The 22,039-nt window shown below is 49.6% G+C and overlaps 1 protein-coding gene across 1 annotated transcript in view; it reads left to right on the top strand.

Moving 5' to 3' along the window:
• The window catches only part of LOC103180421 (tenascin), a 40,107-nt gene that overhangs the window by 2,977 nt on the left and 15,091 nt on the right, over positions 1 to 22,039 (top strand). The window contains 12 exon segments of the mRNA XM_042337282.1: positions 5,512 to 5,849; positions 5,852 to 6,088; positions 7,376 to 8,602; positions 9,232 to 9,495; positions 9,795 to 9,910; positions 10,708 to 10,861; positions 12,589 to 12,852; positions 13,403 to 13,588; positions 14,266 to 14,358; positions 14,870 to 15,133; positions 18,698 to 19,000; positions 20,473 to 20,862. Of these exon segments, the coding sequence (XP_042193216.1) occupies positions 5,618 to 5,849; positions 5,852 to 6,088; positions 7,376 to 8,602; positions 9,232 to 9,495; positions 9,795 to 9,910; positions 10,708 to 10,861; positions 12,589 to 12,852; positions 13,403 to 13,588; positions 14,266 to 14,358; positions 14,870 to 15,133; positions 18,698 to 19,000; positions 20,473 to 20,862 (3,730 nt within the window). The 5' untranslated portion in view covers positions 5,512 to 5,617.

Here is a 22,039-nt window from a genome sequence, read left to right as displayed (position 1 = left end):
ATTGACCACTCTTCCCCAACGTTTATCCTGCTCTGTACATTGCCAGTTTGAAAAGATGTTGGCGATCTGAGTGCATCTGGTTTATAAAAGCTTTCTTTTATGCCCTTGTTGCTCTTATTTATTCTGCGCCTTTTTGCAGTGATTTAGTTGAAATTGAGTGTCACAAAAACTAACAAAATGCCCCTCTCTTCCTGCACTAAGATGTTAAGAAGTAGGAGAATATAAATCAGCTTCCTGTCCCCCCCCAGCACTCAACAGCTGGGAGTGATATCTCTGCTCTAACGTTATTCAGACTCGAGGCTCGCAGTCTAGAGTCCACTGAATGCCGCTGCAGAAGCTTCAGACAAATCTATTGAGCTGTCAAGTTGACACGTGCCAAGTCCCAATGGAGCCGATTGCTAAAACCAATGCATAGCAGTTTACGTTGCCAACTTGCGTGAAGGAAAGCGGGAACCATTTGCATGCAACTTTATCATCGAAACACTTTCCCTGGCGATCGAAGCCAGACGCGAGTTAAATGATTTTGGTTCTTCCATTCGCTGGTAGCACTGACAAGTGGAGGTATTGTGTTTTCAACCTCGTCAAAGGGCTTCATTGAAACCGTAAGCGAGTGACTATCTTGGAGCATCGCATCGACAAAGGAAGTCCACACACGCAGCTGTAAGTTTAGGACCAAGGACAGAGAGATTCCTTGTCTCACATTTTCAACAGACTGTTGGCTGGAAAACAGAGCCAACCCAATTTTGGCAACTGCCATTGTGAATTTTGGGTTGATTCAGATTCTGATATCAAACGCAAACGCGGGGATCGTTATTTCCCACACTCCGCGAGGAAAGGCTCGTCATCCAATCGCGGATCATTACATTTCACCGTTTTCGTTCACAGCGGAGAAAATCGCAGCAACTTCCTTTGAAGTGTTTATGTTGGATTTCAGCTCCCAAAGCCAGTGCAGGAGGTCAGTCCGATACTGCACAGACCCGATGCTGTGACCATTAAGATAGTCCAGTTTGCACCTTGGCAACACCGAGGTTTACGACTGGCAACGGGACCTTGCACTTTGATAGTGGGATGAAAAGAAGTCGAAAGGCAGAGAGCAAAAAATATAAGTTTTTTTTTAAAAAACTGCCCTGGAGCAAACAAAAAAAGGTTGTTTAATCCAGCTGGCACAGGATCCCTTTACATAGAGAGCAAAGGCAGGAGCGCGTGTAGTGCTACAGATAAGGAAGGCGCTAATCTTTTAAGGAAACCGTGATAATAATCGAGTTAGCTGGCAAATGTCTACACAGGAAGTCATACAGAAGTAGGCAGGGTTTTTCTAATTGAGTTGTATATGCATTTAAAGTTCTCCAGAGACGAGGCACACTGAGATATATAGTTTGTTGGACCACCCAGCGCAGGGCAGCTACTGACATGTAACATTTTCCCTCTTACTATCGCAATGCGGGTCAGTGGGTTTGTCCAGCGCTGACTTTGTTAAAAGCTTGGGGACGACCCAGATAGTCATCGCGCACACTAAGCCTCCGCTACTTCCTACATTCCTTGATAGACAAGCATCAGGAAGATGTTTCCCACAGAATAGTGCAGATTAGAACGATCTTGAGCTCGTGATTCTCCTACGAAGTCAGCACGCAAAAATTCCATGCTCGGGTTCATGGAAGGACAACTGCTACTTGGTGTCCACATGGACCCTCTTATAATCCTACATCAGCAAACAATGGAGAAGAGGGAGGGAACCCGATATCTTACACATCATCGCGGATTTCCTTGTGGTTTTAAGACGATTGAAAGGCATTGTTTATAAAAGGCCTTTTTTCTGGCGGCGTCGTTTCTCACAGTCGCCTCGAGGTTCCAAACCCAAGGAGCTTCCTGTCCGCCTTCAGGATTAGTAGAACTACAGCGATTTCTTTTGAAGGAATCTCGTGGGAATCAGATGGGAGGAGACCAGATAGATGATTGTCCGCTCCTGCATGAAATGTTTGTTAGACATCCATCTCTGGAACACTCTTCCTCTCTCTCTCTCTCTCCGCCTTGCCCCCTCCTTCCCATGGGGTATGGGGGTGTGGGGGAAAAGCCACGTAAATGGGTCAGTAAGAATTGCTCTTAAAAAAACACGATGGGCCAAACGACCTTCTTCTGTGCTGTAAATTTCCATGGTTCTGCACGCACTACCGGAGAGATAGTTGTGCATCTGCTTCCCAGTAGATCGCAAGCCACATTTGGCAGTGACTCAACCAAGCTGTTTGCTGAAAGTGTCAGCGGAAATCTGAGCGTAATAAACACCTGGAAACGTTACTTTGAATAGTAGTTCCCCTAAGAGTTCGTGTACATTCTGACCGCTACAGTACTGGCAATTGTCGGCAAGATTTACTGAGTTCTGCTCAACTCTGTGAACTCACACCGAGTACCTTCCGTTTTGATAATTGTAATAAGCAATCGCTGCCTGGGAGGGACTTAGAGAAAACGAGGGAGGACGATCACACAGTGTTCAAGGTTAGACGTCTCTGAGTCACAAGCGTGTGGGTTCAAACCCCACGTCGAGACCTTGAACTCAAGGAGTCCAGGCTGCCAAATGGAATTGGTCACTCACTTCATGGCTGTTTGTGGGACGTTGCTGTGCACAAATTGGCTGCTGCGTTTGCCTATAAAATACCAGTCACTAGACTTTACTCTATATCTTGTGAAACGCTTTGAGACAGCCTCCTGTTTTTAAAGGTGCTAAATTAAAAATAGGGATTATTATTATAAGCTTCCCAGCTTGACTCATTCATAATAATTCACAGAGGGAGAACTAAGGTCGATGGGAACTAAATGTGCTGAGTCTAAGGGAGAATAAGCAATTATTCTCTTGGTTTGTGCTCAGTGGGCAGATAGACACAGTGGTGACATCTTTTGCCTTATCTCCCTTTGCAGACTGAAATCATTAGGTATGGATTCTAGACCCGAGCAGAGACATAACGTTGAGCTGTAGAGAATTCACACGATATCACCCGGGGTTGGCTGTGTGAACCACTGATGAGATGTTTCCAGAGAGGCAAGGAATGTCTCTGCTTTCTGACGCTGGGCGTCTGCCAGTAGCAAATTATAGGTTATCCCTGGTTTTGTGATGAGGTAATGATTTAATGGGCTTTAGCCTGTCAGGGCCAATGACTTTATTGATGGTATCTGTGACTGAAATGCTTCCACTGGCAGTTTGTGTGTGTGTGCGTGTGTGTATGTGGAGAAGATTGCTGCTTGACCTAGTGACAACATTAACCGCTGATGGATTGAGACAAAACAAGCAGTTATTTTGAAACCCCGTGAGTGATGGCTGGAAACCCGTCTGTGCACTTTCGTACCTCAGGCAAGTAACATTTTCTAGGTTTAAGAACGAGAAGCCGAGAGTCTGCAGGAGTTGAATGAAATGACGGCCTGGTGACAAAAAAAAGGGGAGTCTGGGTATGTGGATGGAGAAAGTAATTTATTTCCTGGTGTTTGGGGATGGGATCGATGCTGCGACTCTTCTTTGCTAGAATGGATCAAAGAACGAAAGGAAATACGCTCCATTGGCAAACGTCATTGAAGACTGATGTAACCTATTGGTTTGCACGTGCAACATCTCCCAGCAGTCTCAATGCTTTGACAATGGGGTCTAACCTGCGGGGGGGTTCCTAAAAGGGATTTACAGGCGTACAATCCTGCGCTACATCTCAGGTGGCTGCTGGAGCTCGGCTCAGACGCTGATCTCGTCTCCCAACTTCTGGGTCGCTGGATCTCGGTCAGACATATCTCCCATTCCCTGCGCACGATCGGAGCCTGAGCAGAGTTCCCACAGATCAACAATGAGGTACGTCAGGGGACGGGCGGAGTTCCAGATTCAGAATCCCACTTACAAATCGCCGCACGTTAAAGCAAAATAACACGTTTTGCAATCAAATCCTGTGAAGCTCTTTCAGACGTCCGCCTGAACATGAGAGGCGCTGTGTCAAATGTAAGGATTATTATTATTATTATTTAACATCAGAGCTCTGTCCATTTGAAAGTACAGAACTCTCTGCTCTGCCAGCCCCCAGGCTGACATCGCTCCACTCTCAGCATTATAAACTGTGCATCGAACACATCAGATTTATGCCTCTGCGCGTCTGGAAAGTCAGCAAGTTTATTCAATTCGGAGCAACAAACTTGACAACTGCGAACAGCAGTATATAAATGATTAAAACTGGCCAATACCATTATTAACTTTCAGCCACATTTGAAACTGGGTCTGGAATATTGGCTTCCAGCCTGTGAATTAGAATCAAGAAGCAGCTCGTTTTAAGAGAGGCGATGTCTGACAGATTAGTGCGATTCAAACAAAATAAATATTTTAATGACTGCGTCAGGAATTTCTAACCCACGCCCCTGAAATCTACCGCGTTCGAAAAAAAAATGCCCCCCTTGTCTTTCTTTTTTTTTGTGTGTGTGTGTGTGACCTGTACCGTCCGATTGTGAAGCGTAATATCGTTCCCACAGTGAAGATATTTCTGCTTCCAATTAAAATTCTTTTGCACTGAAACCCGGCCACGTCTGCAAGAGGGAGAGTCTGCCCGCCCGTTTGCTGTAAGCGGTTCACGAGTAGGTATGGACCGTTTTCGGAGGGCTGTAACCCAATTCCGCTCGCTGGTTTTAATACTTTTTTTTTGAAAAAAGTACAGCAACATCTTTCGATCCGTTCACTGACTTTTAACGGGAATTTAAGACAGGTGGAGGTGCCACAAAGTCTATCTTAGGTTTCGCTGTCAGCAGTTGCCTTTCGTGGCCGGGCGCACAATTCGGGCTTTTGTCTGTGTCTGAGCGTGTCGTTGAATTCAGTGATCAGTCATTTTTTTTAACGTAGATAAAGGGGACTAAAAACATGGGGCGACTGTTTATGTTAAGGGCGTCTCAAAGTAGATTTAATACACATCAGCTGAGGTTGCTTGAGACTCTTGAGAGTCCAGCCTTTAAGGTGCGTGCCCTCTGGCCTCTGAATCAGAAGGTAAATCTTGATTTTAACATCTCGTGCGAAAGACGGCACCGCCAACAACGCACACATCCCCAGCGCTGCTCAATCCCACAACCTTCTGACTCAGAGGCAACTGAGCCAGATTGACATCTAAGACTTTGATCCTGCTTGAAAGATGCTAAGTGCAAGTTGTTATCACTGAACCGTTGAGCTTGCAGTGTGTTCGAGTCATCGGCGACAGTGAAACGTGCGTTAGTTCTGTCGGTACAATTTAAGCATTATTCCTCGGCTCAGTGTGGCTTTTCCATTCTGTGAAGGATTTAGTAACTGTGATGCGCCAAACTCAGAAGAATAAACCCTCACCGTATACTATCTCCATGTCGTCACTGAAATATATAGAAAAATGCACAATGACTGAGTTTTACAGTGAACCGTGCAAAGCGCTTGGAGACGGACTGTATTCCCAATGTGAACGGCGCTGTATCAAATGGGAGGATTATTATTATTGTTATTATTATTACTACATCATCATATGATATTTTATTTACCAGAAAGTCCAGGAAAGAGTACGGGAAGCCTTCAGCCCGTGTTTGCTACGAGTCACGAAGAGTTAGCGAACTGAGTGCAACAGAGAGGGGAAGATTATACAGCGGGGCGATGGGGCTTCAGTGGCAGGCTTTGGCTTGCATCCTGTCGGCTATTTTGCTGGGACAAGCCCAGGGCGGGGTGCTGAAGGATATCCTCAGGCACAAGCGGAGCCCGGTGGAGCCGGAGGAGGAGAACGTCACTCTGCCCCTCGGGACTCAGCCCATAAACTTCAACCACGTCTACAACATCAACGTGCCGCTGGGGGCTCTTTGCTCCGTGGACCTGGACTCGCCGGACGGCTCTGCCTGAGTGCTACGGCCGATTCCGGCGACCACCACATAGAGCACACGGTGGACGGGGAGAACCAGATTGTCTTCACTCACCGCATCAACATCCCGCGGCAGGCCTGCGCCTGCGGACAGGCTCCCGACCTGCAGGATCTCCTCCAACGCCTGGAGCTGCTGGAGGGCCAGGTGTCCTCTCTCAGGGACCAGTGCGCCAACGGAGGCTGCTGCGGGAACGGCGCCCAGTCGGGAACCGGTAAGGCAAAGCGCTCCCCCCGGGGAAACGCCGGGCTGGGGGGCGAGGGGGGAGGGAGAGGAGGGGAGGCCACCACCAACACTGTCGAAGAGGGAGATCTTCAGCCTCGACCTGAGTCCGGGGTCAAAAATCTCTCGGGTGAAATGTAATCGTCCGATCCACTCCTGGTTGCGGGTCATCGCTCTATAATAATAATAATAATAATTTGTGCCCAGCTCAATTTGTGCACAATTTGTGCCCAGCTCTGTATGCTGGGCACAAATTGGGGCTTTGAGACGGACCTCCTGACGCGAAAGTAAAAAAGAAAAATGTGAAAGACTATTAATATTTCCCCTCCTTATTCTTCTCCTCCTCCTCGTCCTCTTCATCCCCTCTCGAGGGATCTAACTCTCGCTGGGGAAAGATTCCCGACCCAGCCCGCCCCGAGACATCTGCCCAAGTGGCCGCGTGTCGACTTCAATGTCGGAAACCTCCTTAGGAAAGATTGGGAAGGGGAGGGGGAGGGGGGAGAAGAACACAGAGGACGGGTTTGTGAGTTGGGCATTGACTCATTTTCAGGAGGGGATGGAGGGAAAAGCCTGGTAGCACCCCCTCCCCTCCCCTCCAGCCCTTCCTCATTCCCTGAGCCAGAGACTGGGACTAGGACCGAGCGAGGGAGAGCTGACAGGACGGTGCCGAGGTTTTGCCGCGTAGAGGAACCGCGGAGTCGAGCCCCTCCGTTCCCGGCCGACTCCAGTGGGCGCACGATTTCGCTCGAGTTTTCGGCACCAACAAAAAGAACAACCCTCGCGTTTGATTTTGCGGCTGAGGTCGGCTCAGAGCCCCTCACCCGCCATGAGAAACCCTGGGCTCGACACCCGGGCAGGGCAAAGCACGTTCCCTTACTCCCCCCCCCCACCCCCACGCAACCCCCCCCCCCCCCACGCACCCTCCCACTGCCTCACGCCTCTGTTTACTGTTTACTCGGCCGTTCATGGACCGGCGCGATCGCCTTCCGAACGGCGACAGAAACGTGCTCGCTCGATCCGCTTGACCGTTCCCGCGGGACGGGGCGGGGCGGGGGGGGGGGCGCACCGTCAGCCCCTCCGCCTTAACGGGACCGTCCGCCGCGAGCCCCGGGACGACGTCTCGGCGAAGGCGGGGACCGTTCCCGGGGTTTTTTTTTACACATATATATGGCGACGACGGGAAAAAACCGTGACACAGCCCTCGCGCGTAACCCGAGCCCCATCCGCCGCCCCCTCCTCTTTTTGGGGTGCGGGGGCGGGGGGGGGGTGTGTTTTGCAGGTCGGGTGGACGTTAAGCCCTTCTGCGGCGGCCACGGCAACTACAGCACCGACTCGTGCGGCGGGTGCGTGTGCGACCCGGGCTGGAGCGGACCCAACTGCACCGAGTCCCGGTGCCCGGACGACTGCGGCGACCAGGGCCGGTGCGTGGACGGCGCCTGCCAGTGCTTCGAGGGCTATGCGGGCGCGGGCTGCGACCGGGAGCTGTGCCCGGTGGACTGCGGGCAGCACGGCCGGTGCGCGGACGGCGAGTGCGTGTGCGACGAGGGCTTCACCGACCACGACTGCTCCGAGATCATCTGCCCCCGCGACTGCTACGACCGCGGGCGGTGCGTCGAGGGGCAGTGCTTCTGCGACCAGGGCTTCGCCGGCGAGGACTGCGGGGAGCTGTCCTGCCCCGGGGACTGCCGCCAGCGGGGCGCGTGCGTCGAGGGCCGGTGCGTGTGCCAAGAGGGCTTCGCCGGGGAGGACTGCGGGCGGCCGACCTGCCCCGGGGACTGCCGCCGCCGCGGGCTGTGCCTGGGCACCGGGGAGTGCGTGTGCGACCAGGGCTTCACCGGCGAGGACTGCGGGGAGCTGTCCTGCCCGAGCGACTGCCACGACCGGGGCGCGTGCGTCGAGGGCCGGTGCGTGTGCCAAGAGGGTTACGCGGGCGAGGACTGCGGGCGGTGGTCGTGCGCCAACGACTGCCACGACCGGGGCGCGTGCGTCGAGGGCCGGTGCCTGTGCCGGGAGGGCTTCGCCGGCGAGGACTGCGGGGAGCTGTCCTGCCCCGGGGACTGCCGCCAGCGGGGCGCGTGCGTGCGGGGCCGGTGCGTGTGCGGCGAGGGTTACGCGGGCGAGGACTGCGGGCGAGTGCGCTGCCCGCACGACTGCCACGACCGGGGCCGGTGCGTGGACGGCCGGTGCCTGTGCCAAGAGGGCTTCGCCGGGGAGGACTGCGGGGAGCCGACCTGCCCCGGGGACTGCCACCAGCGGGGCCGGTGCGCCAACGGCCAGTGCGTGTGCGACGAGGGCTTCGCCGGGGCGGACTGCGGGGAGCTGGCCTGCCCCGACCGCTGCAACAACCGGGGCCGGTGCCTGGCCGGTCAGTGCGTCTGCATCCACCCCTTCACCGGCCCGAGCTGCGCGCTCCTGGCGTGCGCCAACCACTGCAGCCACCGGGGCCGCTGCGTGGACGGGCGGTGCGTCTGCGACGAGGGCTACATCCAGGAGGACTGCTCCGCCGGTGAGTGGCCGCGAGCGTCCGGTGGGGGGGAGGGGGGGGCTTATAGGGGGAGCGCCCGGTGGTGGTCGGGGGGGGGGTTGGGGTTGGGGGCGAAGCAGATAAGATGGGATGGGGGGGTTCCCTCCCTCAACCCGGTCAGGGAGGGAGGGGGGTGGGGGGGGGGGGGGGAGGGAGGGGGTGGGTGGTTGGGGGAGAGGGGGGGAGGGAGGGAGGGAGGGTGGTGGGGTGTGGGGGAGGGAGGGGGGGTGGGGGAGAGGGGGGGGAGGGGGGGGGGGGGGGTGGGGAGGGAGGGATGACATCGATTGGGCCAAAATGGCTTTCTTTCTCCCCTCAGGACCTATGTTGTGTTGCTCGGCAATGCGCTGACACAGAGGCTTATCCACAGTTGGATGGATCAGTGTGGTCCAAGGCCACATTGCTGGGGCTGTTTAAGAGACAGCTGGAAGTTCTAATGGGGGGGAGGGGGGGGGGGGGGAAAGACGTACATATATACATTTAATATCAGTAAACACTGCACCAATAAACTCCAAAATGTTAAGAGTTATGGACAGTGACGCTGTCTTCACTAATTTGCCCGACGCTTCGCCTGCAATGTTAACACTGACACCCTTTCTGATCGCTGTTTGCAGTGTCTCCCGCCAAGAACCTAAAGGTAACCGAAGTGACTCCCGAAACCCTGGACCTGGAGTGGTACAACGAGGTGCGAGTGAACGAGTACTTGATCACCTACGTGCCGACCAGCCCGGGGGGCCTGCAGCTGGAAATGAGAGTGGACGGAGACAAGATGTCGTCCACCGTCCAAGAACTGGAGCCCGGCGTTGAATACTTCATCAATGTCTACGCCATCCTGAACAACCACCGGAGCGTTCCCGTTAGTGCCAGGGTAGCAACGCGTGAGTACAGTCAGGCTCGTTGCTTACTGATGCTTAAGTGGTCAATGTCTCCCCCTCACCCCCCCCCCTCCACCCCACTCAGTTTGGGCATCACAGTAATAATAATCATAATAATAATAATAATCCTTGCATTTGATGTAAAGCGCCTTATTGTGTTGATTATTAGTTATCGGTAGTAAATGAAGGGAAAGCAAGTCGGCAAAAGGGGGAAGTTATAAAAAGGCGGAGAAGTTTTAATGAGCAAATAAGCCGCCTCTTGTTTTCCTCTGTTCTCAAACCCCGGGTGTGAATTTCTGCAGATCTGCCAACGCCAGATGGATTACGTTTCAAGTCAGTCAAAGAGACCTCGGTGCACGTGGCCTGGGACCCCCTGGATATTCCATTCGATGGCTGGGAGCTGGTGTTCAAAGCCCCCGTGAGTTGACCTTCGCAAAGCAGCACAACAGAGTTAGCCGAAGAACGTCAGCGTAGCCGGACCGAGTCTTCCATTCCGGACATGTGTTTTGAATTGTCCTGTCCTTGTCAGAGCCTGGTAGCGCTCTGGCTTCCGAGTCAGAAGATTGCGGGTTCAAGCCCCCCCCCCCCCCCCCCATGCGGGGACTGAGCTAATACTCCCAAGGCAGAGCTGGGGGGAGCGTTGCATTGTCAGAGGTGCCGTCCTTCGGCTGAGACATTAAACACAGGCCCCGTCATTAAGGGTCGTAGGACCCTGTGTCCGGGCGAATGGGTTCACAGGCTGAGACTCAGTGGAATTTCGGAGCGCTTTCTCCTCTATCTCACTCGAGTCGCTGTGCGCGTAGACAGGAGGATGATTGATGGGGGCGGGGGGGGGGGGGGGGTAGAATTCACAGCTGTAAAATATTTGCACATCTGCCCTGAAACAAAATGCATGACGAAAACAGCCCCGGGCTGTGCCTCACGCGCTGGCTAGTTTGGATGTTACAATGGATTTTATAATAATAACAATAATAATAATAATAATAATACTTTTTATGCCATAAAACCTCAATGGTGAACCGCAGCGAAACTGATCGCACGCGCCAGGCTGACCTGTGGCGATCGAGGCAAGTTGTCGCTGTCGATTAAGAAATACGGTAAATTAGAGCCCACCGCGATACAATTTCTAAGCGGTATATCGTGACGGAAAAGCTGTGCGTTTTAATTAACGTGAGTGAGACCCTCTCTTTCTCTTCTCTCTCTCTCTCTCTTTAGAAAGAGGACAATGGAGAAATTTCCCACAACTTGAAGCAGGACCAGCTCTCGGTTACTCAGACGGGCTTGGCGCCGGGAGAGGAATATGACGTCAGCCTCTACATTATAAAAAACCAAACCCGTGGGCCCGAGTTTAAAAAGCCCCTCACGACAAGTGAGTCATTTGCATTTTTTCTTATTATTTTTACGCGCAGAGATCTTCGTCTCGTGATGATCGCGTAACGACTGCCGTTCCTGTACATTGTTTGCGGTCGCCGCAAACCACGCAGTCACTCCACCCGACGGTGTATCCTGCCCGGCGTTTATCGGATGTCCTCCCCGGCATGAAAGGCGCCAGTGCTGAACGCCAGGATGGCCGTTACTGCCGTCGTCAGAAGGGACACACAAACACGTCTGTTCAGGATCCAAACGGCGAAAGGATTCGTTCCGCGAAAGCGCCTTGAGACGTTGCGAGACCCGATGGAAAGCGAGGACCGTTGTAAATGTCGGGGCGTTATTCCGTCGCACACGGTTTCTGATTGAGTGCTGTGTGGGTGTGTGTGTGTGGGTGTGTGTGTGGGTATCTATGTATGAGTGCAAACAATTAGTTTGTTAGTTTGTGGAATCTGAGCTCTTTCCAGCCACGTGTCAATTGTCTACTCACCAGCTATTTAATTTACTGCTGTGTACCGATCCCACATTCAGTGTATTAGCCTTTGCTAATTCGAGGGACTATCTTCTATCTCCAGAGTCTGCAGCTCCCCTCCCCCTCTCCCTCTCCCCCTCCCCCATAGACATAACATTATCCCTTTTACAGGACTGTAAATCGCACAGTGAAACGGAGCATTCCAGGGCAAGACAGTAAAACTGCCAGACGGGGAAGTTTAATTAGGAAAGAGTGAGCTAATGTTCGTCTGACAAGCACAGACACGCGGGAATCTGCGAGTTTGCAAAAAGACGAAACACGTACAGTGGACTCGTATCGGAAAAGGAACGCGGGTTGGGGGTGGTGGGGGTGGCGGTGGGTGAGGAAAAGACAAGCCTCAGGAATCAGCAACTCTCTCTCCCGCTTTCTCCGCCTCCTCGCCATGGTCCCCGAAATAACACGTTCAGGTCCAAACAGCGCAAGATTCGTTCCGCTTCTCTGTCACTTTGAGAACGTTTCAACACGATAAAGCGCGAGGGCGATTACACTGTAAAGGTCCAGGGCTGTTCTGTTACGTCCTGAATTCTGAGCGAGTGCCAAGGTACGTATTTCAGCCGATGATTAAACAAAGAACTCTCCGTCAAATTCGGAAATCTATTTAATTTTATAGAATTGTTTTCCCTTCCCCCCACCACACCCCCCACCCCCAGCTCCAAAAGGACATCAGAAAGTAGCTCGAAAGATCTTTTTTTTGTGTGTGTTGGTTTGGGGACCATTTAGGCACACATAATGACTTAACCAGTTTGTAAAACAATGAGGCTGTAGTGTGTCATTGATCCTCTGTATTCCTGACACCTCGTGGCTGGTACCAACATTGCTGCTGATCATTCATTCACGTAACGGGGTTTGAAATACCGTGAAGTTCTTTTGAGACGTCTTCCCGACGTGGACGATGTTGTATCGAATGCAAGGATGATGATGATTGTTATTGTTATTATTACAATTGATTTGTTTTACTGTAATTTGGGGGGGAGGGGGGGGATGTGAGATAATTATGCAACGTAATTGATAAGAAAACAACGTGTGGGATATGGGGCCAAGGCAGGCAATCGGAGTTGAGGTACAGATTAGCCATGATCCTACAGAATGACGGAAAAGGCTCGAGGGGCTGAATGGCCTCCTTCTGTTCCAATGTGCCCAGATGTACAGCTGGAGCTCTGTTAACCGCTGGGATGTTTGTTGTGTTCAACCCGCAGTGATCGACTCACCGAGCGAGGTTGAGGTGAACAAAGTGACGGACACCACGGCCCACGTCACCTGGTTTAAACCAGCCGCCCGAATCGATGGGATCAACCTGTCCTACGGGACCCCGGGGGGCGAGAGGACCACCGTCCAGCTTCCCGACACCGAGAGCACCCATTCCATCTCCGGCCTGGAACCCGACACGGAGTACCAAGTCTCCCTGGTCTCCAACCGTGGCCAAATGCAAAGCGTCCCTGCCACCAACACCTTCAGAACAGGTAACAAGAGAGAGGCGGTGTAACCAGTTAATGTGAGTTACAATCATCTCTCGCCGTACGCACACAATGTCATGCCCAGTCGATCAACTCACGCCTTGTAACTCTATGTAAATTTACCATCCTCTGGTAAGCATGGAGTCTCGTAGCGTAGTAGTTAGAGCACTCGCCTCGTGTGTGAAAGGACCCGGGTTCGATTCCCGGGCAGGAAGAAACCTTAAGCAAGTTTCCTTACTCGGCATGTCTCTGCTTACTTAGCAGTAAGTTGGAACCCACTTGTCAGTCGATTGGCAGAACACTTTCTGGGGCTAATAATCCCTCCATAAAGAAATAAAATATGGGGAAGAAATAAACTCAATCCATGAGTGTGTGGGGACGCTGCTGTGCGCAATTGGCTGCCGTGTTTCGTCCACAAAGTACACAGTCAATCCACTTCACAATATATTGTGTGAAGCGCTTTGAGACTTGCAACGATGTGATAAGGAGTTACATCAAATACAAGAACTAGTATTATTATTATTATCCTCTGATGTACTTTTCCTTGCGCTCCTAGATATCGATGCCCCCCAAAACCTTAGGGTGGTGACTCAGACAGATCAGAGCATCACCTTGCAGTGGAAGAACACCAGAGCCCCTGCCGGCAGCTACAGGGTTAAGTACGCACCTCTCTCAGGAGGAAAACACATGGAAACCATCGTGGAGAGAAGCAATGAAGCCAACACCAAAATCACAATGACTGGTAATATTCACTGTCACTAAACTGCAGACACGTTCTCTGCCCTTCTCAGCCTTAGCTTCAGTTTTGAGAAGTGCGGGGGGAGAAACTGTTGACATTCCAGCTTTTTAGAGCGTTTTATGACTGCAATGTTGTTTTCAGAAGGAGGTTTCCCTGAAGTAAGTTAGACTTGGGTGTAGGACAGTGGACGGAATCCCCACTCAGATTCATTAATTCGGGAATCTTTCAAGAATTATTGCAGATGTGCACATCCCGCTGGTCCGTGCTGAGTTTGCACATCTCAACCAGAGCTCTGTGGGGGAGGCTAAACTGTCCCCAGCCTCCCCAGGGTTAGGGAGGGGAAGAACAGCCAGTGCTCCTGCTCCTGGCCCCTCTTCATCTCTCTTTGACCCCAATAGATCTATGACACACTGATGACTAAGATTGATGGTCTTTCCCTGTTATAAGTCATCACACAATACAAGCATGGTTAGTGTTAGAGATCAACGCCGGATAAATGGACACCAAAGGAGCACAGGCCGAGTTAGTCAGAAGGACCTTCTATAAGGTTGTGTTCTGTATCTCGTCATCGCTTCTTAGCGTTGTTGGCTGCTAACACCACGGTAGCCCGGCAATGACATTCTGGTACCTTTGACCATCGAACGTGTGTCTAAAAGTGCGAACAATTTTGCGCTATTCAGGTCTCCAGCCAGGAACCGAGTACGGCTTTGGAGTCAGCGCCTTTCAGGGAAACAACAGAGAAAGTGCTCCTGCCACCATCAACGCAGCAACTGGTGAGTCTGAACCCTAAAATAAACCGGGACGTCAAAACATTTAATAGAGCCCGACTGTTACATTATAAATTCAAGCCCCTTGTCCTACATCTATGGAGATGACTCAAAAGAGACCTAAAGTGGTACCTAAAGAGGTATACACGGTTGAGAAGCTTAGCATCGCAAAAAACAGCATCAGGACAAACATTAGGAAATGGTTATTTTACCAAAGAGTAATTGACGACTTAACCACTCCAAGACACCCGCCGGATGCTATTTTAATGCAAGTTGTTGTTGTTGTTGTTGGAACAGGTTATCAGGAAGTTTTGACCACAAAATACGGACAATATATTTTGTGAAGAGCTTTGCCGTCTCAAAGATCCGATAAGGCGCTGCATCAAATGCATTATGATTAATATTGCTGTTGTTAGATCTTGAGATAGAGGTTGAACGAAGGGGGGTGGGGAGGGAGGGAGGGAGGTAGTCTTGCGAGGATGCTGGGTGTGAACATTTTCAATGTCTATCACTGCAGAGTTGGATGATCCGAAGGATTTGGAAGTGAGCGAGAGGACAGTGGACAGTATCACCCTGCGGTGGCATCGCCCACAGGCGGTGATCAAGCAGTACCGCATCTACTACATCACGCCGTCCGGCCAGAGGAGCGAGCGGATAGTCCGGGGGGACGCCATCACCTTCATTCTGGTGGACCTGGACGCGGGACTGGAGTACACCATTACTCTGGTGGCCGAGAGAGATAGTGAGAAGAGCCAAGGGGTCACCATAACCTCTGCCACCGGTAAGGGAAAGCTTTGCCGTCTCGTCTCTCCTACTCCTCGGCTCCTCGCTCTCGGCCGACAACCGCGCCCGTCACCTCTCACTCGGTTTAAAACGGGTTTCGTCCCGTCCGCAGGGAACGAAACGAGAACAGCCGCTCTCTTGCTTCTTTTTAAAAAAAAACATTGATAAGGTGTTTGGTGAATGAAATTCAAGACAAAATGCGCTGCCTGAAAGGACGGTGGAAACAGATTCGAGAGGAGCTTTCAATTCCAAAAGGGAATTGGACAGATATTTGAGAAGGAAAAAACGTGCAGGGTTATGGGGTAAGAGCGGGGGAGCGGGGACTAGTTGGCAGCTCCTTCAAAGAGCCAGCACAGGCACGATGAGCCGACTGGCCTCCTTCTGTACTGTAAGGTTCTATGATTTGACCAAAAAAGGGGGCCCAAACTTCTCTAAAAAGCTCATTTCACTATTTTTAATGTTAGCCATTGAATCACGACCTTTCGCACACATCGCTTGGTGTGTTGGTGGCTTTATGGAATACCGAGGTAAGGAAAGTAATAATTAGCTGATAAATTCCTACAAGACCTAAATAGAACCCATTTCCAGGCCTTTATTTTTACAGTCCATCAGAGTCAGCTGCTTTTCGCCATTCCTCTCGAACCCTTAAAAGCCACATTGAAAACTCTGTAATATTATCTTGTTTGGGGAAATGGCAAAGTTGATTTAAGTGAGTTCTGTTTGACAAGGTTCAGTGTTTGGAGAGAGGAAACAGGGAAGCATTTAAAATAATGTCCACCATGAATAGTATTAATGAAAATGATAATAATAGTTTGATATAAATTATTTGATATAGGGCCTTTTGTGTCGGGAGGACGTGGCAAAATGCTTGGAACAAACTATTTTTCTACATCGCGTAGGCTTGTGTGAAATCTTCCCTTTTTTTGGTCTTAATATTATTCATGTCACATGCATGGACAGGATGCCATCTGTAGAAATGGGTCGAACGTTAACCACACCAAAAAAGAAAGTTGTGACACTGACTCTCTAAGCCTGGCTGCCTTGTTGAACAATAGGAAGGTTGTGTGTATATTTTAGTGCATATCTCCCTCTCTGACTGTGTTCCCAGAAGGTTATCAGTAGACCCAGGGCGTTGGTTTTCACATAGGACTCATGATACCATTCTCTGCTGTGTTTTTAAGGTCTTGAAGCTCTGGGAGGTCTTAGGTTTTCAGCAGTAACGTCCGTCAGCACCTGGGTGGATTGGGACGCCCCCTCCCACCCCGTTGACATGTACATCGTCAACTATAACCCCAAAACACACAGAGAGACGCGGCGGGTCACCGTGGAGGGCAACCAGACCGCAGTCACCCTCCTTGATCTGAAACCAGCCACGGAGTACACGGTGACCCTTGTGGCTCTCCAAGGCAAGGCCACCACTGAGCCCTTAGTTGGCTCGGTCACTACAGGTACTTTACAAGATACCGTGGTTTCCTCAGTTAGCACAGCCTCAGCTTTACTCACAGTGACCACAATCACTTGCCTGCCTCTTTGAGGAGCTCCCATTGCCCCTAGCGTATTTCTTGAATCCTCCGTAGCTTAGACCTTAGAGGATGGATAAGAAATATGCCCCGAGTTGGCAAAGATACTAACCTTTTCTTTCCTCAGAAATTGAATGTTCATATCATCAGCCCAACCCCTCCTGTTTCGGACCCTTTTCCAGCTAACTTCCCCCCCACCTCTCCCCTCTCCCCAACACTGTTGTAACAAGGGGGACACCTGCTATATGCTCATTGCTCTTCAACTACAAAATAACACAAGCTGTCTGTTTTAATCTTCTCATAGGTGTGAGGCTGGGTGGACGACTTGACTGGCCTTTTTTTTCTTGCAGTTGTCACCCTTAGCTTTTGGCCGTTTGTGTTACAGAGCTGCACAGAATACATACACGAGTGCAAAATAACTGTTTTGCCTTTGCGAGAGTTATGTGATGGAGTGGAAATGGTTTGCAAGGTTTGCTATTTCCCAGCATGGAATCCTTGTGCACGTATTGAAATAAACTCAGCTACTTCTGTAGAGGAATTATTTTCAATATTATCTACCTCAATAACTAAACCATCTATATATATATATAGATATTTAGTATATATAATAAATATTATAATATCATATACATTATTGTAATACATATAGTTGTGCAAATGACATTTGGACAAAGTGCTTATAAAATCCAATTTGGTAATTTATCGATCGCCGACCTTCAGGATAAATCTGTTGTGTAAATGCAAATTTGACAAAAATAAAATGAAGACTCGATTCTGTCTCTCCCATCACAATGGGTTTTAAGGTTGATGTCTAAACATTAGTGCTGGATTTGGCTATAAACACGTAGATGTGTATGTATTATAAAATTATTATATTCCAAGCCTGTTGAGGGCTGTTTAGCACTGCCTGGTTACATGTTGCTAGAACGGCAAAGTGCGTGTGTTTCATCAGTACTTTTTAACAAGGCATTTTAACAATACGAATGGCCAGTGCAGTCGCTCTAAATATTTTGGGAGACCGTATTCAAACAGAGAGCGATTTATACCACCTCTTGGGCCTGGATTATAAAATGAGACTGTTTTACAGATGTCTCTCTCTTTTATTTAAAAAAAACTGGGTTTACAGTCGATAAGAAAACGTATGAAACTGAACTGGATTAGCTGTTACGAGAGTTTTTTTTTTGTACTTTATATTTCATTTACAGCTGTGCAGCCAATGTTAAATGCCCACCTGGTAGGGTTCACAAGCATATTGCTTTGCCCAGGAAATAGCGCTAGTTAATTTAAAGACGTGTTGTGGGCGGTGGTGGGTTGTATTATTTAGAAGTGCTATATTTTTTGTTGTCGTTACAGAGACCTGCTGTACCGATTACATGAACAATTAACAATTAGTCCAGTATTAATGCAGGCTTCCAGTCATAAAGTCAAACCAGTCAGGAAAATAAATAGCGTTCATTTAACAGTGTATCCAATCCCACTGCTGCAATATAAAAAAAAATGCTGCATTGATGGTTTTAATTCACTTTTCATCCCCATTTCCATTTATTTCAGAGCGATTGCAGGAAAAAAAAACACTGTGAACAATAATCATTTCGGTGCCGTTTCTCTCTCTCTCTCCTTCTCTCTCTTGTTCTCTCTTTCTTCCTCTTTTTTTTTTCTCTTTCAGGCTGTTTAAAACGAATATTTTTTTGCAGGAGAAGCTTAAAAAAAAGTAAAGAGACGTCCGTTGGATTTGGGGATAGAAACGCAAAGAGTTGCGTGGCGTTTCATGATCAGGTCTTTCCCCCCCCCCCACCCCCACTCGTTCATAAAGAACCGTTTTCCTTCCCCAACCCACCTCCCCCCCCACCTCCCCCCACCCCCACCCTTGGCACCTCCCCGCCTTCCCCCATTTTTCTCCCGAAGGAAAGAAAAATGTTTAATCACTAAAATGAATATTTGACCTGCTTTTTGTATAGCCTTGCCGGATGCAGCTTTGGTCGAGACTTTTACTCCTGGTCCGTACGGAAGTCTAACTGCCCCGAATGTTTCCTTGGCTTTAGTCGGGTCCGAGATGGAGTATTCCGGGACCGGTGAGGGGGAGATCAGTAACATAACGGTTTCTGACGTGACCTCGGGAGGCCTCCGAGTTTCCTGGACGGCAGCCATAGGAGTCTATGATCATTTTGTCATTGAATATAGAGATGAGTTTGCCGGAGCCAGTGATAAGGCAGAGGTTTCCGTGCCTGGTGATGCTTTGTCAGCCGACTTAACAGGCTTATCGCCCTCTACTCCATATAACATTACTCTTTACGGAATTGTTGGTGATCAACGCTCACAGCCTCTGAACACTGTGGTCGGCACAGGTACCTTGTGTTTCCTCATTTTTGCCTTCAAGGGCCACCCTTCACTTTTGTTTAAGCGATGTTAAACTTGCTTTTGCCCGAGGCAGCCTTGCTCCTCTGAGACTGATGGTCATGCTATCACTTGCATGAGGTTATATTGGAGCTTGTGCCTGCATGACGTTTCCTTCCCCCGCCCCCTCTGAAGTGCCGGAAATTTATTTCCCCCCCCACCCCCCACCCCACCTTATAAATAGGATAGTAGTGTAACCTTAGTAGCATCTCTTAAATAGCAGTTAAAAAGCATGTGTATTGTGAGCCAGGGTAACCCGATTGCATGGCTTGTTAGCTGTTTACTGTGCCTTGGCAGATCAGTGTTAGCCTACGGCCTGGTCCTTGACAAGTGTCTTGTGTGATGCCAAGCAATTGTGGTCCAATTATAAAGTCCAAATGCTGCAGATCTGGTGAGCCAGAGAATCATAGCTGACATTAGGGTTTGCTGCCTGTGCTAACCTGAAGGACCCAGCGATCGACTGTTGACTCTCTTTTGAAGGATGTTTCGTGGCTCACTTAGGTCATGCCAGAGGAAAGCATGCGGAATGAAACATCTCGCTGGCTATCTTATTAATCAACCCTTTTTTTGGTTCCGTAAAACAAGCCTATTCCATCTCGGATCAAATGTCAATTTAATTGAGGTCGTGGGAATCTGGAACTCTCTCCCTCCTCAAAAGACTGTGGATTAGGTCTAGGATCGGGGTAACGAGGGATATGGGGCAAGGGCGGGTAATTGGAGTTGAGGTACAGATCAGCCATGATCTAATAGAATGGCAGAACAGGCTCGAGGGGCTGAATGGTCTCCTCCTGTTCCTGTGTTCCTAATTGTGTGAGTTTGTACTGGTCTTGGCCAGTCATTGGCCATTGAGGGGGGGGTAAGTGGATGCGGTATCCTACAGAGGCCCAGGCGAGCACGGGATTGAATAGAAAACGTTTGTCTTAGGAACCAAACAATACGGGTTTGACGGCCGAGCCCTGTAACGGACGGATTTAACCATTTACGCCAATTGTTTCCAGTTGCAAGTCAAAACGCAGTCGATTTTGAGAAACAACTCTTATCGACTTTTATTCCTTCAACGCCTCCAGGAAGTTGTAATGGAAACAACGACAAGCGTGTGTTTATATTGCGCCCTTCACACACTTTAAAGTAACGTAGCAGGGCCAAATTTTTAAGACGTTTCGTATTGCATTCCTTGTGGCAGTTGGCACAAGCAAACTTCTTGCGAAGCACTCTTCACAAAGGTGACTGGAAGCTTATTATTAATTATTAACTCATAAATTATTATAATAATAAGCTAGGTCATCAAATGTATCCCAAAGTACAGGAGGACCAAGTAACTGGAAACATAACCTTTTCGCTGCACTTCAAAAGTAAATTTGCGTTGTTGAACGAACTCAATGGGAGCACTTTCAAACCGCATTCCTTCCAAATTGTATTTTAGCTTCCCTAACCACCCCGTTTGAGGAGCCGGCATCTCACACAGCAGCCCCCACAGCTCAGCTCCACAGAGAAGCCAGCCTCACCCCCCACTCGCCCACAATTGACTCAGGAAAAGGGGTGACGCGTAGCAAACTGGGAGACCTCACTGTGACAGACGCTACGTCGCAAAGCCTTAAGCTCTCTTGGAATGCGGGAAACGGATCTTTTGACAGTTTCCTGGTTGTGGTCAGAGATTCTGCCGGGGTTTACCGACCACTGGAAATACCATTAAGCGGTGACATTCGTAACGCAGAGGTGTCCGGCCTCTCGGATAGCACACACTATAAGGTATATTTATACGGAGTGACAGGAGAGTGGCGTTCAGACCCTTTGAAAGCAGACATCACAACAGGTATTCTTTTCGTTAACAATCTCTCTCTCTTGTATTTCTCATCTCTCCCTCCACCTCTCTTTTTTTTTTCTAATTCTTTTTATCCAAGCCTAGCTTCTTAGGTACGAACAGGAGGCAAACCGCTCAGCCCACTGAGCATGATGTTCCACCAGTTCATTGGTTCGCTTTTTGACAGAGGAGACGTAAATATAGGAAAGCCAGCAGCGAACCTAAAAGGGAGTTTAAGAGGAACTTTCTTCAAGCCAGAATGTGGAGCTCGCTCGCTCGTTGCCGGTAGCTGTGGTTGAAGCAAATAAAAGCATCAATGTATTTAAGAGGAAACTTGATGAAGGAGAGGGAGATGGAGGGCATTAGTAGGGATGGGAGCTCATGTGGAGTCTAAACACCAGCACAGACTAGTCGGGCCGAATGGTCTGCTTCCGTGCTGCAATATTCCATGTAATTCCACGCAAGTGATCAGTGTTAGATTGCAGATATAATTTATTGGTTAGTCGCTCTGTATGGTGGAAGTCTACATGCAGAGGTCTGAACAGGCAATGCAGTAAGGATACACTTGCAATAGTACCAGACCTGAGCAGAGAGGGAACGCCTGGGGCAGTGTGACTGACAACACCAGACTAAAACATGGGACACTGCCAAAGTGTTGTGCCCACATGTGTGGATGCAACTGCACGGAGATAGTCACCCTCTTGTCACGTGGGCTTAGAGGTTGTGCCTGGTTAGTTGTTGGCTTGAAAGATTGAGTCCAGTGGTTTCAGACACCAGATAATCAGGCTCACAGAGACCAACATAGTTGGAACAATTTATTCGTCTTGTAAAGCAATTTCCTCTTGTTAAGGTCAACAGTACAATCTAAGAATAAGTTGCTGTTTAAGAGGGAAGCGTAGCAATGACGACATAGTTTCTTGCTCGGGATTGAAATGACGACTTGCCAATTTCTTTTATTTTTCAGAGTTTCACAAGGGATTGCTTATTATAACTTGAGCGTAAAAAAGGGGCACATAAAAATAGATCTAACTTCTGATATGCTTTTTTAGCCTTTCGGGTAACCCCAGGTGGAGATAAAATAAGCGATGAAGCTCCCAGCTCATCCCCCACTCAACAAACATACGAGAGAAACTACCCCATGGATCGCCCGGCTGGGGTCAAATCAGAAACGCCTGTTACGCCAGCCCCT

This window comes from Callorhinchus milii, unplaced genomic scaffold, assembly GCF_018977255.1.
Source record: "Callorhinchus milii isolate IMCB2004 unplaced genomic scaffold, IMCB_Cmil_1.0 Scaffold8, whole genome shotgun sequence".
NCBI lineage: Eukaryota > Metazoa > Chordata > Chondrichthyes > Chimaeriformes > Callorhinchidae > Callorhinchus > Callorhinchus milii.
The sequence above is the reverse complement of the archived record's forward strand: the minus strand, read 5'-3'. Positions and strand labels throughout refer to the sequence as shown.